The 16,819-nt window shown below is 39.3% G+C and overlaps 1 protein-coding gene across 1 annotated transcript in view; it reads right to left on the reverse strand.

The window, feature by feature from the left end:
* Positions 1-16,819, reverse strand: part of CDK19 (cyclin dependent kinase 19) — a 234,114-nt gene that overhangs the window by 76,225 nt on the left and 141,070 nt on the right. Inside the window, 1 exon segment of the mRNA XM_077812943.1 lies at positions 16,218-16,358. Coding sequence (XP_077669069.1) covers positions 16,218-16,358 — 141 coding nt within the window.

Below are 16,819 nucleotides of genomic sequence, written 5' to 3' on the forward strand. Positions count from 1 at the left end.
AGACTGCACTTTCAGTTGCACAGCACCTCTATCACCAGGTGGGCACGTCTATAATCAATTTCCAACACTGTTTATTGTAGAAGTTACATACTGAAGGTCTTCCATTCAATTTCTGGCCCAGCTTTTCTTTGCTTACCTTGTGAGAGCGCAGTGGAAAGTTATGATAGCAGATTTTCAGAAAGTCTTACAGACATGCAGTACAACAAAGCTCTTTACTCTCCTCTCAAGATAGTACCTCCATTTACCTGATCATCCTAATAGTACTTCTATGCATGTTTTCCAGTTTGAATTTGTCTTTCTTACACCTGTGCAACTGTAACTGTACACAGTATTCCAGATGCGGTTTTACCAGTGCCTTATACAATGGCATTAATGGTTCCCTATCTTTACACCTCATCTGATACCTCCTTTATCTTGATCTGATATATTTGAGATCAGCCTGACTTCTACAAAAATTGAGGTCAATAATAAAAAACATTTACAATAACTTCTGAAAATGGAAATATTTTTATTTTTAAAGAGTGCAAGGATGAGGGAGTGATCTGAGACATAAAAGTAAAAATACAATAGATCTTATTTTGAATAGGATCTTTCCAATAAATTATCCCCAAAATGCTTTATAAGAGCTAAATACAAAATACTGTATGTTGTAAATATAGAAAGCAATTATATAAATACAGTTTATGGGGAGCAAATTATTCATTTGTAAGACCAATAACTGAGAAGGAGAAAAATTAAGAGACATAGGGAAGAAGAAAAGTTAAAAGAGCTTAAAGTAGAGAAGTACTGGCTGTTCCCAGGGGCAGGCTTTTCAAGGAGAAAGCACTCATACTGAAACTCAAGATTATGAGCAGGATCAGATAGGAGCCCTGTTCTAGAAAAACAGACTGAGCTGGAAGAGGGTATAGAGAGAGTCATAGGCTTGAGCAAGTTCAAGAGTTTTAAATCAGGTAAGGCAATTTTGATCTGAATCTTGAAATGAACAGGGAGTCAGTGGAATTATTTGAAGATTAGGGAGGGGTGAGTGCACTTGTTTGTACATGGGACAAGATATAAAGCAATATTCTGCACATGATGGGGCGTGTTCAATTAAGACTTGGAAAGGGCACAGAAAAGGGAGTTGCAACAATTAAGGCACTAAAGATGAAGAGCGTGATGAGGATTTCGTGAGAAATGGAGTCAAGGCAATATGAGTAATGAAGAAGAAGTGGCAACAGGCAGATTGACAGCTAAAGGAATGTGGGCACAGGAGGAGAATGGAAACAAATGAAAAGTAAGTGTCGAGGAGGAAAACAGCAGATGGAAGTTGTTAATAAGAAGGCACTTCTGGCCCACAAGAACAAATTCTGTCTTTGACATGGCTCAGAACTACTTACATTTTCTCCCCCATTTATCAACAATTATACCATTTTCTATGTAGAATAACGTGGAAGAGCAGGTAGCTGCTATGAGACAACTACATTTCTCAGGTACTGGAGACATTTGGCTTATCTCCATCTTTAGGCACTACTAGGATTCTCAAAAGCACCTACCCAGGTTAGGTACCAAACTCCCATTCATTAGGGACAGATTTTCAACTGGAAATCTATGAGTAGGTACCTAACCTACTTAGGCACTTTAAAAAAATCTCACTCAGTGCCTAAATCCCTTTGAAAATCTAGCTCGTTATCACAAACCATAGAACATTGCTTTCTGCCCAACAAATGTACTCTGCCTCGCATTATTCCTTACTGATGAAGTAACAAACTACATCCTCTGCCATTCAGTTTAAATTATTCCTTTAGCACAGTAGCAACCATTATACTGTGAGTGAATGACATTCTGACAGCGTTGGATAAGGGTCAAACCTGATGAAGCTTTATTTCTTATTGAGTTAGCAAGCTTTCATACTCTTGTCAACTGAATGACTGTTACAGCAGTTGGACTTTTAGAATAAGAGGTATGGGCTAATTTGGCACCATCACTAAAATTAGAATTCAACAAAATAAAAAGACACTGAACCCAATATTTTTGAAAATATTTATGGTAACTTTAGAGTGTTTCCCACTTAATAGGGAAAATACATACTATGGGTTATAGAAGACTGCTGGGGAAGGTTAAAAAGTGTATTAGCCCAAAATATGGGTAACAATGAGTTAACAAGAATTATCCTAAAGTCATTATTATTATACTGACATTTTATTATCGCCCATATTTTAACAGGAAGACCCTTCAGAAAGAATTGTAAAATGCTGCATATTGCTGAATGGCACATTGTTTAAAAACAATTCAGACCTTTATGACACAGAACACACCCTTATTGAGAGACTGAGGAAGGGGAGAGCTGGGATTCTCCCAACCTAACCAAAAATTATAACACAAATAGGACAGCCATTACAGGGATCAGAAGCTTATAGAAGGTATTGAGGGGAGAGGGATAAAATGAAGTCATTGACAAAACTCTCATTTTGTGGTAACAGAACTGAGCTTGAAAGGAGAAAAACAAGGCAATGGCTTTTTCTTTTTTTCCTTTTTCTTTTTTTTTTTTTTTTTTTTTGAGGGCAGAGGAGGGCTTCAAACTTAAAACACAACAATTTCCTGTCATCAGTTTGACAGCCTCATTTCCTTTACTTTTTGGCTCCCCCATTTTTCTTCCACATATTTTTTACTGCTGCAGCTGAAAGGAGATATTGAGGCAGCCTTTGGTGCTGGCAAAAACCTTTTAAATTTGAAATTCGGGAGCAATCAAAACAGAAAGATTATAGTAGCTAATCTGAGCAAAGAGATCTGCATTAAGAAAACCATCCACTGAAAATCCCTGCATTCTGGCTAACAATGTTTATCAGCCAAATAGAGCATATATATTCACCGATTCTATGGTTATTGAGATATATCTGTGCCATCACTATACTAAAAAGTTAACTAAAACTTCATAAGTGGGGACCAAGTATATGTTATTCAGAAAACATGCAACACTGTTGCCCTTTAGTGACTATGACAATCAGTATATTGATACACAGTGACCTGATAAGAATGAGTTTCAGGAATATTTGAGTTTGTAATGTCCTTTTCAGTATCCTGATTTTTTCAAAAACAAGAATCCAGTGTCCCATTTAATTTGTTGGAGTCCAATATCGATGAAGTGGCCAAACCAGCCCCCAAGGCTTTTGTTCTAAAAGTTCAGTTGCTGTAAAATTAAGCTTCAACAGCATTAGAAGTTGCTGCTAGCTCAATAAATCCAGTTTCACCAAACTTGAGCCTTATCCAAAGCTCTGACAAATGTCACCCAGTTATTATGTCAAGGGTTATTGTTTTAAAGGTAGATATAAAACTGAACTAAACAAGAAAATGCCTCCAGCACCTGAGTACTAGAGATATCTTGTATGCTGTGCCATATTATTCCACTTAGAAAAATTGTATTATTTACTCTTGAATGAAAGAATGAATGAGGGTACATAGTTCCCAGCCATCTCTATGACAAAAGTTCTTCAATGGGAATTTTAGGAATGCTGAATCTGGTCCATACACATTATTTCCAAAGAAAAATTATATTAAAAAAATACTGGCTGTCGATGGACACTGCACTGAACTTTCCAATTCTAACTCAATATTTAATCAAGAAGGATGGAGTTAAATTACTCTGGTTCTTAAGTTTAAAAATCTGAAATTGCTATTTCACGTAGAACCAGCTGAATACTTTTAAACTCCAAATTTCACCACTGCTTGACTACAACGACATTCTCTACACTTAATATATCCTTTAATGAAAAAGTAATGGCGATTGAATGGAAATGTAACAGACTGCCACGGAGAGAATCCAAGTTTGTGTTCTCAGCTCCTTAGGCTAGCAGAAGTCAAAAGCAATGAGGAGGTCTGTAAGGCGCTGGTTCATCCCCAGCCCACAAAGACCCACTGCTACACCCAGTCTCTTTTTCAGGCGGTTTTATTTCTCAAAGGTAGGCAAAACCCCCACAAACACAGCTCCCCAGCACCGTGGTCTATAGCTCCCAAGGGATTTTTCCACTTTACCTCCCTGAAGTCCTTCTGCTTCAGGGCATATTGCAGGATTCTCCCATGCTCCATTAACTGAGCACTGCCTCCTTGGGCTCTCTCCTTAGGGACTCTTTTCCCCCACTGGCTCCCACTGCTTCCCCAACCAAGGAGATTCCTGCAGCTCCTGCTCCCACTACCCAGGGCTCCTAGTTTCTGGCCTGTCTCCCTGTTCCCAGGCAATGAGAGCCCAAAATATGATCTCTCTGCCCTTTTCCTGACTGCTTCTCAGACCTGACACTCCCAGGCTCTCCCACCACCCAGAAGCAAGCTGCCTTCTTATTTAGCTCAACTGAGGGGTCAGCTGACCAGACAAAGGTGCACTGGCCTCTTTCCTCTTAAGGGGCAGTGCGTGCCATCCTGTGACAAGATTTAAAAAAGGCAGCAAACTTTTAATGCTGATGCAAAAGGTGGTGCTATCAAAGAAAATGTGCTATAAAATCACCAGTAGCTTTACTAAATAAAATCACTGCTTTATTGTTCTTACACTATATTGTTCTTACACTATGAGCTGAAGTAGGCAGGAAGGCTATTTGATAGGGTTACCATATTTGAACATTCAAAAAAGAGGACACTCCACAGGGTGGGGTGGGGTGGGTATTTGCTTGTGCCCCCCTACCCCCACCCCAACTCCACCTCCTCCCTGCCCCATTGGACCCCTTCCCCAAATCCCCACCTCGCCTCCTCCCCTGAGCGCGCCGTGTTCCCGCTCCACCCACCTCCCTCCCAGCCACATGAAACAGCTGTTTTGTGGCTCAAGCACTGGGAGCTAGGGGAAAAAGTGGGCACTCTCTTGAGTGATCAGCATTCACTTTCTTTCTTGAATGATCAACATTCACTACCTTTCTTGAATGATCAACTCTTCTTTGGGAAAAAATAATAATGGCAAAATCCTGGATGTTTAAAAATTCCTCCTGGACAGCGATTGAAGAACCAAAAAGCTGGGCATGTCTAGGAAAATACGGACGTATGGTAACCCTACTATTTGAGTTGGTAGATTATGTCAAATCCTGAGACAAAGCACTAAAAGAATAATGGCGGACAGTACAGTTGCCAATTTTCACATGGTAAATAAGCACCCCGACTTTCACAATAAGTCAAAAATCAAGCTAATCCCATTTCAAAACAAGGCCAAAACAAGCCAATCCCTCAGAACCCCAACAACCTATGTGAGTAGATCCCCCCCGACATGCAGTCTGGGACTGTGGTGGGCCCGCTGTGCACCGCTGACTCTCTCCCTCCCTTGCCCCTGCTTGCCGGGAGCCGATCAAAAAAAAAAAAAGAAGCAACAAGCAACAAGCTACAAGCCAAACAAGCAACAAGCTACAAGCAAAAAACTAACCAACAAGCAACTCAAAAGCCAATTAAGCCAAAAACAAGCCAAATTTATTTTTTCCATGCGTTTGACATGTCTGGTGGACAGAGGATGTGAATTAATTATTTGTGTTTCGGTACCACCCAGAGGTCCCTTTTGCGCTAGGCACTGTACAAACAGAGTAGAATAAGAGCCCCTGCCAAAGAACTCAATTCTAATTTCAGACAGGACCCAACCATGAGAGTATAACAATAGGAAAGAGACAGACGACAAGTGAAATAGCAACCAAAACATGTAATAACATGTAGGCCAGCTATGTACTAAGTTGGATGGTTTCAAGATTTTCTTTTCTGCATAAAAATTGTAGGAGAATTGTTGAACAAGATATAAGTCACAAATCTTCATTGACTAGACTTTCTGGCATATGTGGCTAAATGATGACAGAGTATTTCTGAAGCTACAGAACTGTGGATTTTTAGCCGTGCTCCCGCCATGCACAAAGATAGCTTTGGAATTCATTAAAGTGGGTGAAAAAATTAACTTTGAAATGCTTGTTATATGAAATTCAAAATATATGCATAAGAATGCAACAACTCCTCTCTTACTGTTCAACTTAAAAACTTAATTGCCAGCTCCTGTGAAGAGCCTTTCAAAATTTGATCCTTATATACACAAATAATTTCATCTAGGGTATATTTTTAATTTACTGTGTGTTTTTTTACAGATCTGACCTACACTAAAACTAAATGTAATTTGCACCCTAAAACATTTTAAATACAAGCAAAAAAGGGGGGGAAGATGATGGTTCAGAGACAACTCTTTTGTGAAATACCTACAGACCTGTCATTTTTACAGCAAAGTAAGTCTGTCTCTGACAGAGATCACAGAACGTGATAAAGCTAACAAATGAAAGCAAGCATTCACTGTCACGGGTCAGTGCAAGTTACTGGACCATTGATCAGCACTGATTAATTTAGATGCAACACAGTCTGCTACATTATTGCAGCATCCTAATATAGTGGGAAAAGTGACTGTATATGTTACAAGTGAAGAGGAATATATACAAGAAGGGGATCAACACCTGAGAACAAATGCAAATACAGCATTTTTTCTTTGTTTCTTCACATATTATGTATGCATACACAGCTCTGTTTTCTCTGATCTGCTTCAAGCTTCATTACCTTCCAGAATTAAAAGTATGAACTTTTTAACCTTATTCATGATGGATTATGCCACTGAATAAGAAAGAAATTTAGACAAATGCTATGTTACCTGATCACATCATAGCTGAGAAAAGGCAGCATTCTCTAAGAACAAAACAGAAAAGAAACAGAATTTGCAAGATTACAGTCACTGGAAAGGAAGTACTTTAAAGAGTTGTTTTTAGAATGTAAAGCTCAGTTTGCTCACTCCAAGAGGACAGCTGCACAAGCATGCTAAATACATTATCTGTTTACCAAAATGCTTCATAAAGCAGATGGTATGTGAATTTGCTCCATTAGAAATGAGAACATTTTCCTTCTGTTTTTTCTACATCAAGCAAAGAAATAAACAGATTCCTGAACTACTTTTATTTTTTGTCCTCACTCTCCATTCTTCACTCCACAGGAGAGCAGATAAGCAGCTCTCAGAGGAGCCACATGTAGCTGTTGAATTTACTGGCAGAATGCAGCCGGAAGAATGTAAGTCAGTACCTTCTTTCTTCTGACTTACCTTACCAACACGTTTTATTTCCTGTCAAAGTTTTATTGGTGTAAACCTCTTTCTAAACCTTGGTTAAGCTTTTCCCTGACAGCAATTATAACTCTTCATTTGTAAAATGCATCTACAAACCACAGAAGTCTTAGTAAGTTATCCAAAAGGGGAAAGCATGTGCTAATGGACCTCTGGAAGATGTTTTGCTGTTTGGATGTATTCAAATGCTGTTTGGATGTATTCAAATGCTTAGCAGACGTATATAACCTTACAACACTAAGGCTTTGTCTACACTGGCATTTTCATTGCTAAAATTTTTGTCGCTCAGGAGTGGGAAAAAACACCCCCCCGAGTGAGAAAAGTTTTAGCAACAAAATGCGCCGGTGTGGACAGCGCTTTGTCGGCAGGAGCTGTGCTCCTGGCAATGAAGCTATCAGCCCTTGCTCTCTCCCAGCGATAAGGAGTGGCCACATAGTGCACCGTACAACAGTGCGGCCGCAGCAGCACAGCCCTGCCATTGTAAGCTACGCAGTATAGATATAGCCTTAGTCTCTCTGGAACCGAAGGGGCACACCTTAGTGTTCTAAGCAAAGACACTCCTGACCTTCTGAAGTAGACGCTGATAAACATAACGTTTTAAGGATGTAGAAAACAATAGGCCTACCAAAATTAAACCTATTTGTCAGCGAGTAAACCCTGTTTTAGCTGACATACTCATACATTATTGGATGACAAATGAACGTCTCTTTAAAAGGTATCAGTACAATCTGCTTCCACTTTGTCTGTCAGCACACTATTCCAAATCACTCAAGCAGAAACCGCCCTTCCAAATATCTTCTAATCATTACCACCATCCCACTCTGGGAACATGAGAAATACTTTCTGTAGATCCCGGTTTGATCCTTTAAGATACTTACATAGTGTGATAAGATCCCTATGCTGTAAAGGGTCAGGTGGAATGACTGAGGAATAGGCGCCCCAACTCTTTTTGTACAATATGGGAACCAGCAGACAGATGGAGAAAAGCACCAATCAAGACCAAAAAATCACAAGCGATATCTATTGTAAGGACTTACATTTTTCAATGGAAAGCATATTCTAAAAGCTAAACAAACAGGCAGACAGTTTAGTTGGTTACTTATTTATTTATAGAAAGGCATGTATACATCCTGATTGGTACCAAGAAAATCTTCAAGCTAGCACAAAATTGTTGGCAGCAGGGCAGACTCCAACAGTTCTGCATTCCTGCTCAGCAACTGGTTGTCAAACTACTGATGAGTGAACATAAGTCTAAATTTACTTTTGATATCAGCTTTTGAAAATCCTTGCTCAGATTCACTTGTGGAAGGGGAGATCGTCAGACTTCTTTAAAATGATTCTTGTATTGGTCATTGTAGGTTACATCTTTCAAAAGCACATACATTTTGCTTCATTTATAATCTGAAAAGGAACATTGAAAAACTGCCTCCGTTTTGAAAAAAACTGCTTCAGTTCTGCAGCATTTTAGGTAATTTTTTAAAATTAATCACCATCTTAAGGACAAGCTTTTTGAAACAGGAAACATCTTTTACTCTATGTTTGTAGAGTGCAGTGTAAATTTATAGCATTCTATAAATCAATACAAATAACACTCTCCCCCACTAAGGAGTCCTTCCAAACATGATCAGTTTCTCACTACCTACAAGCCATGTAATTAACTTTTATTTTATATGCTCTTTAATGCTTCCAATTCGCTGGGATGAGTTCATCAAAAAGATAATATTATATAATTTGTACTGTATAACATTTTTCACTTGAGGATCTCAGAACACATGGAAATATTAATTAGGACTTGCCAGAAAATAATTTCGTTTCATGAAAAATTTCAAGGTTTCTTCCACATTTGTTTTTGTTCTGTGAAAATGAGATATTTCTAAATGTTTCATGAAAATGACCCCAAAATAGCCAATAGCCCAGTGGTTAGGGCTCTCACCCAGGATATGGGAGATCCAGATTCAAGTCCCCGCTCTGCCTGATTCCGCACAAAAGAGAGTATGTCTAGACTACAGCCAGAATTGATGCTCTGAGATTGATCCACCAGCTGTCAATTTAATGGGTCTAGTGAAGACCCATCAAATCGACAGCAGATCACTCTCCAGTCAACCCCTGTACTCTACCCCCGACGAGAAGAGTAAGGTAGGTCGACGGGAGAGTTTCTCCCGTCAACCCCCCAAGCTGTAGACCCTGTGGTAATTCAACCTAACGTACGTCAACTCCAGCTACATTATGCAGGTAGCTGGAGTTGCGTGGCGTAGGTCGACTTACCGTGGTATTGTAGACATAGCCAGAGAGTCTACAGCCTGGGGGATAGGGTACCGAATCAGGGTCTTGAAACTGGGTCTTCTGTATCGTAAGTGCCCTTACCACAGAGCTACAGTGTCAGTCTCTCCCTGTCTCTGGCCCTACGAACATTTAGGTAAAATAGCTCCTACAGGAGAGAATTAACAGAATCATAGAGACTTCACTTGACCTTAAAGCAGATACCTGCATAATGGGCCATGTACCCTGGAAATGGAAGCTATCATTATACCGAAGCAGATAGCTACACTGAACTTTACTGGTTGCAAGTGTCATGGCACGTTGGGGAGACAGGGCCCTGCACCCCCCACTTCCTGTGATTCACCGTGACTCTCAGCCGGACAGTAAAACAGAAGATTTATTAGATGACAGGAACACAGTCCCAAACAGAGCTTGTAGGCACAAACAACAGGACCCCCTCAGTCAGGTCCATCTTGGGGAGAAGGGAGCCTAGACCCTGGTCCTGGGTCTCCCTCCATTTCCCCAGCCAGCTCCCAACTGAAACCCTTTCCAGAACTCTCCTCCAGCCACACACTCCGGTTCCTCCTCCAGCCTTTCTCCAGTTTCCCCGGGCAGAAGGTGTCACCTGGGCTCAGGTTACATGCTCAGGTATCGTCCCTGAAGTGAAGTCACACCCTGATATCCCATCACCATCCAGCACCAATGCAGACAGTACCAGTAAAATTCCCACGCAACATCCTCAGGTCAATACTCCCCACTCCGTCACAGCAAGACATCAAATTTTGCCACACTGGAAAAGCAAATAGTCCTCCAAACCACAAAGACTGGTATAATGGACTGGCAGACCCGGCTGCGAAGGAAAGGATCACATAAAATAGACAGCAAACCCCAGAAAAATTTGAATCCATTTGGGACAATTTCCTAGAACTGATTAGCTAAAGATCCCTTCAGGACATCTGGATGAAAGGCAGGGGACTAATCCACATAATGCCTCTTCCCATCCCCTCTGTTTCTCCCCATCCCACTCCTTCCCATGTCTTTCCTCCTCTTGGCTTTGATTTCCTTAAATTTAATACATGCCATAAAAATCCTGTGCTGGAAATATTTAAGTTAATGCTTGGGACCTAAGCAACTGTGTAAATTAGTCTTTTCTTGTTTCTGGTGTATAGTATTTTTGTATTTATTCTAGAAACTGGCACCTAGAATTTGTTATAAGAAAAAAGATTGAAAAAAAAATAACGAAATGGCTCAGGCCTCTTATTTTCCATCAGTAATGAATATAGGCTGTAAAAAGGGATAATGTCACAGGCAATATCTGACAATTGCCAGAATGTCTGGAACTCTTAATAACATTATTCTAAAAAGCACTGTGGACAGTGTGTGGTGGATTCTGCAGTGGGGTTCTTTTGGCTACTTAAGAGTATTTCCAGATCTTGTGGGTTGTTTAGGCAAAATGATCCATTTTCTAAAGGACCACACAGAATTAGTCAGAAGGCAAAAACTCCATTATTTCTGAAGTATGTGTTTGTAGCGGATGCATTTCAAGCTTACCCTTTAATGCCACCAAGTCACCTTTTCAAAGAATTAGGGTAAAATTAAATTAGAGTCGAAAGCAGATATTAGTGTTATAAGAATGTGTTCAGCATTTAGACTTTATGGAATACTTGTAGGATACTGCATGTATTGATCTCACTTATAACCTCTGTAGCCCATGATATAAAGTTACACTGAGTGTTTGCATTGTCAACCTCTGTAATTGTGTAACTCAAACAAGAAAAGAAGTGTTAATTAAGGTAAAGTGTGCATTCTGCACAAAACATGGCCCATTGAAGGCTAATGAAGCATTGTGTAGCATCAAAGGAGGGAGACCTTGATTGCATTCCTAACTCTATCCAGGAAAGGAAGGCCTGTGCCATGCACAGTTCCCATAGAATCTGGGAATGGGTGACAGGGAATGGATCACTTTATGATTATCTGTTCTGTTCATTCCCTCTGAAGCACCTGGCACTGGCCACTTTCAGAAGACAGGATATCGGCCTAGATGGACCTTTGGTTTTATCATATGTGGCCATTCTTATGTTAAGATTTTCTTTTCTTCACCCAGCAACATGTAATCCAATCAGAAAGTATCATTTTAAATGTCTTGATAGGCAACAAGTCTATGTATCTTGTAGACTATTACTACACTAGCTCCAAGGTCATTAAAGGGACATAATGCTATTGAAAGAAATTAAAACTTGATAGTAGTGACAACATAAAGACTGTGCTCTTGTCCCAAATCCTATGCTCCCTTCTTCTTTGCCGTATTCACAGATTCTTAGATTCCAAGGCCAGAAGAGACCATTGTGATCACACAGTGATCACTCATGTGTAATACACAGGCCACAGACTTCCCCCAAATAATTCCTAGAGCATATCTATAAGAAAAACATCCACTCTTGATTTAAAAATGGTCAGTGATAGAGAATCCACCACAACCCTTGGTAAATTGTTCCACTGGTTAATAACTTTCATCTTTTAAAATGTACACCTTATTAAATAGTATAATCAGGTAAGGAATATCCTCTCGAAAGCTGCTTTTCTGCGGATGAAAAATAAGTATTTAATCTAAAAAAAAATTCATATTTGTACAAAGCCATTTAGTCTTTCAATCTCCCACAGAAAAAAATTAACCCCAATATTATAAAGTTTATCAACACAGTTACATTAAATCTAAAGAAAAAAAATCTCAATAACCAATAGTAATCAATTTAACCTGAACATTTAAACCTTAGAATCAGTAGCGTAACTAGGGGGAAGCGGGGCAGCAGCTGCTCCCCCACCGAGCACAAGTGGCGCCTTTAAAATTTTTTCACGCCTTTTTAATTTATTTTTATAAATATATTTACTATCTAATTTTTTGCCATTTTCTTTTGATTAAATGCTGTGACAGGTTTGGTCACAAAGATCCACTTGGGACTGTCACCTGCTGTGCTGAAATTACCTCTGAGCCTGTTTTCCCTGCCAGCTTGGGACTCCAGAACCCTGCCTTATTGAGCCAGATACGCTAGCCTGCTGCAACACAGACTCAGGCTCTGGGCCATGCCCCCAAAGCTGCAGACTTTAACTAAAAACAGCTCAGCTCCAGCACCCAGATATCCGATGGGATCCAAACCCTGAATAAATCCATTTTACTCTGTATAAAGCTTATACAGGGTAAACTCATAAATTGTCCGCCCTCTATAACACTGATAGAGAGATATGCACAGCTGTTTGCTCCCCCAGGTATTAATCACTTACTCTGGGTTTATTAATAAATAGAAGTGATTTTATTAAGTATAAAAAGTAGGATTTTAGTGGTTTCAAGTAATAACAAACAGAACAAAGTCAGTCCCAAAGCAAAATAAAACAAAAACACACAAGTCTAAGCCTAATACATTAAGAAACTGATTACAAGTAATATCTCACCCTCAGACATGTTCCAATAAGCTTCTTTCCTGGACTAGACTCCTTCCTCATCTGGGCCCAATCCTTTCCCCTGGTACAGTCCTTGTTAGTTCCAGTAGACATCTTAGGTGGTAAGCAAGGGTTTTCTTATGACTGGCAGCCTCTTTGTCCTGCTCCACCCCCTTTTATAGCTGTGGCACAAGTTGGGAATCTTTTGTCTCTCTGGGTCCCCATCCCCCCCCCCCCGCTTCTAAATGGAAAAGTACCAGATTTAAGATGGATTCCAGCATCATGTGACATGATCAGATGGCCTGTGAGACCACAGCCTCCATTCTTCCTGGGCTGGCCCACATGTACACAGGAAGGTTTGCAAGTAAACAGTGTCATTTACAATTAATTGATTCTGAAGCACTCTTAATGGCATCCACTTAATATGTTTACATTAGTAATACAAGTTTATATCTTATTCTTCTAACTCCAGACATAGAAATAATACATGCAAACAAATGGGATGAACACACTCAGTAGATGATAAGCTTTGTAATGATACCTTACAAGATACCTTTTGCATAAAGCGTATTCCAGTTACATCATACTCACATTTATAAGCATATTTTCATAAATCATATGGAGTGCAACGTCACGAGTGCAACAGCACAATAAAATGTATGATATCTCCCCCACTACTCTGGCAAGTGTATAGCTCTTATGTTTCTGCATTTTTCAGTGTAGTTTGTGTGCAGTAAATTCTAAACATCATTTCCTGTTGCATTATACTAAAACAGTTTGACTGGTACTATGATATAAATATTCTCTGATATTGTTATAGCTTTAGATTTGTAAATTTATGACATTTACATGTTACGTTTTTTCCCAGGATTCTTATTCTTGCTGAATTGCTACAAATAACTTGAAATTACTTACACTATCTAATCAGGAAGACACCATGTGCCCAGCTGTAAAACACTGCTTTACATAAAATAGAAAAAAGTATTTTGTTTCCAAAGGGTGTAACCAAACCAACTAAGACAAAACAAGAAACAAATATCAGGCTTAGGGAATAAGGGAAATAGTTCACATACACACACTTTGATTCAGTTTAATGGAAATGTAGATACAATTGTTTTATAAGTACAAATAACAAGGAAGGAAGAAGGTGGATATGTTCGGAAACATAACTGAGTTTTTTTATCATTACACATTTAAATGAGTTGCTAAATGAGCATATTAACTCCGATCTCAATAGTGGATGTGAACCACTAGAGCAAATAGAATCATAGAATCATACATTAGGGTGGGAAGAGATCTCAGAAGGTCATCTCGTCCAAACCCCTGCTCAAAGCAAGACCAACACTAACTAAATCATCCTAGTCAGGGCTCTGTCAAGCTGGGCCTTAAAAACCTCTAAGGATGGAGATTCCACCACCTCCTTTGGGCTCCACATCCTTTCTGTAGTGGGGAGCCCAAAACTGGACACAATACTCAGATGTGACCTCACCACTGCCAAATAGAGGGGAATAATCACTTCCCTCGATCTGCTGGCAATGCTCCTACTAATGCAGCCCAATATGCCATTAGCCTTCTTGGCAACAAAGACACTCTGCTGACTCATATCCAGCTTCTCATCCACTGTAACCCCCAGGTCCTTTTCTACAGAACTGTATTGTTTGCTGTGCATCAATATGTGATTTAAATTACTTGAGACTTACAAGATTCTTAAAAGGGGCTTTATTCTGCAGTTCTTTCTTTTAAAACACACATGCATTCTGAGTGTCTTTAATCACTAGTACAGTGTGTGTGTTTATGGGTTTTCTGTAGCACCCCTTGCTGTGATATCTAAGCACGTGCTAGTAAATTAGATTTACATAGCAAGAACCCAGTGAACTTCAGAGTCTTCTGGTCTTCTCCCTTCCTAGTTATAGAAAGCTCTGTTTGGCACCATCATTCCATGTGCGATTCAGAAAAATTTCTTCCTTCCCACAAAAACAACTGTCATTTCTAAGGAAGAATACAAAGACTCCTGGCACCATCTTTGCTCCATATATACCAACAACAGATAGGATCCACAAAAGTATCATCAGCCAACCTGAGCATAAATAGCATAGGTTAGAGAGAGAGAAATTCCCAAGTTTTTAGGCTTCTTATAGGTAGCTGCCTTGCCAAGAAACCAAGCTCTTAAGAGAACACATCTTTGAGACTGTATGTGGCATGGTCTTAAGATCATTTATACTTTCTTTAAATGTAGTTGAGCAGTTTTTGTTTTTAGGTTTTTGTCTTAAGGCATTTTTAATTATGTCTTCACATTTTGCATAAGTGACACTTTTCTTTCACAGACCTTCTGAGAAAAATGGGAAATTCAGCACTACAATCAGTCCTCTTTTTGAACTTTGTTTCCTACTGTTGCTCAGAACTACCATTCCAGATGCAGAAAAGCACAAATATATTAATATCTAAAAGTAGTGGAATAACCTGTTAAAGGTTTAAAAAACCACTGAGGAACAGGTCAACTTTAATTAACTTAATTAACGTTTTGCAATGAAGCAGTTATCCTGGCAACTAGAAATATGAGCCTGATTTCCTCTTTTCATTTGATCACTACGATATGGCAACAACCCATTTCTCATCCATCAAAACTTGAAAATGACTGAAATCTTTTGGCGATGCTAGTAGAAGGCCAAAAAGCTGTTGGTAACTACAAAAAAAATCCAAATATTAGCCTTCTGTAACTGTATATACTAGACTACTTTTCTTTAGAGCTCCCACCATTTGTACCACAGGTAGAGTTCTAACAATCGTAGAACATTTGACCACTATGTTGTTTACCTTTCTCAAAGAAATTCTATTGGCTGTCTATGTTAGTGTTTCGCAGCACTAGTGTTAGAAATGGTGGGAAACTTTCAGAAAAAACACCTAGCATAGATGGGGCAATTGGCAGCTTTCATAATCTGCAACCACTTTCAAGAGCCACTCTAGGTCATGTGAAACTTGCAAAGCTGACAACTTGATCTCAATTCACTTCCCACAGCCAGAAAAAATATCACGTGAAAAAAATACTCCACAGAAGAACCTAGTGTTTCACTAGCTTTTGATAACCTTACACACTGTTTGGCTTATGTGCAAGTTATCTATCTCCTTCATAGTAAACTGCACTTTTAAAGTAGAGCACACACTTATACTACAAATACATACCAGCTGGCTGGTGTATTGTTTTCAGATATTGGTATCTGCATTCCTTTTACCGGATGCAGTATCATTGTCTCAGTTCAGATGTGGCAGATAAAAACAATGTGAACACATAGCTTGTTTTTATTTTTAAAGCCTCCAATGGTATCCAGTAACAATAACAGGAAGAGCTGTAAGGATCGATAGGCAAGATTATTACTTGTGACTTTTCTTCCTCTTCCCAAGAATACATATGTGAACTTTTCGATATCAGATAAAACAGAGTACTTACCAGGTCCCTATGAAGCACCCAGTTTGCATGGAGATAATGGATTCCATCAAGGATCTGGTAGAGTAGTGATTTAACCATAGATCTTGGCAACTGCATGGGCTTTTTATTTGCTTTTGAGGCACGGTGAAACTTGATAATATGCTAGAAATAAAAAGTAGAAACATGAAGCTTTTTTAACAAAGTAAGTTTCCTCAAACAACATTAACAAAGGGAAAGAAATAAAGAGGTTGTTGCCTTTTGCTTTGCAAAGGTTTTGCTTTGTCTCCAATTATTTTTCAGATGTATGTGTTCTCAGTGTTACACACCTACTAATTTTTAAAGAAAATCTAGATAATACCAAAACAGTAACTACTTACCACTTTGCAGTCATTGTGGTTCTTAGAAATGTTTTTTCCATGTGGACACCACCCCATTTATGGTACATATGTGCTGCATGTGCATGAGATTGGATTCTTTTGTCCAGCAATGTCCACTGGAGCCACACCTGTACCCTGCATCCACCCAACGGCATACGGGATAGACCAGCCCTGATTGCTTCTCAGTTTCCTTGCTCATTCACAATCCCAGCACAGATGGACTCCAAAGGAACAGAGAAGAGGGGT

The sequence above is a fragment of the Eretmochelys imbricata genome, chromosome 3 (assembly GCF_965152235.1).
Source record: "Eretmochelys imbricata isolate rEreImb1 chromosome 3, rEreImb1.hap1, whole genome shotgun sequence".
Taxonomy (NCBI): Eukaryota; Metazoa; Chordata; order Testudines; family Cheloniidae; genus Eretmochelys; species Eretmochelys imbricata.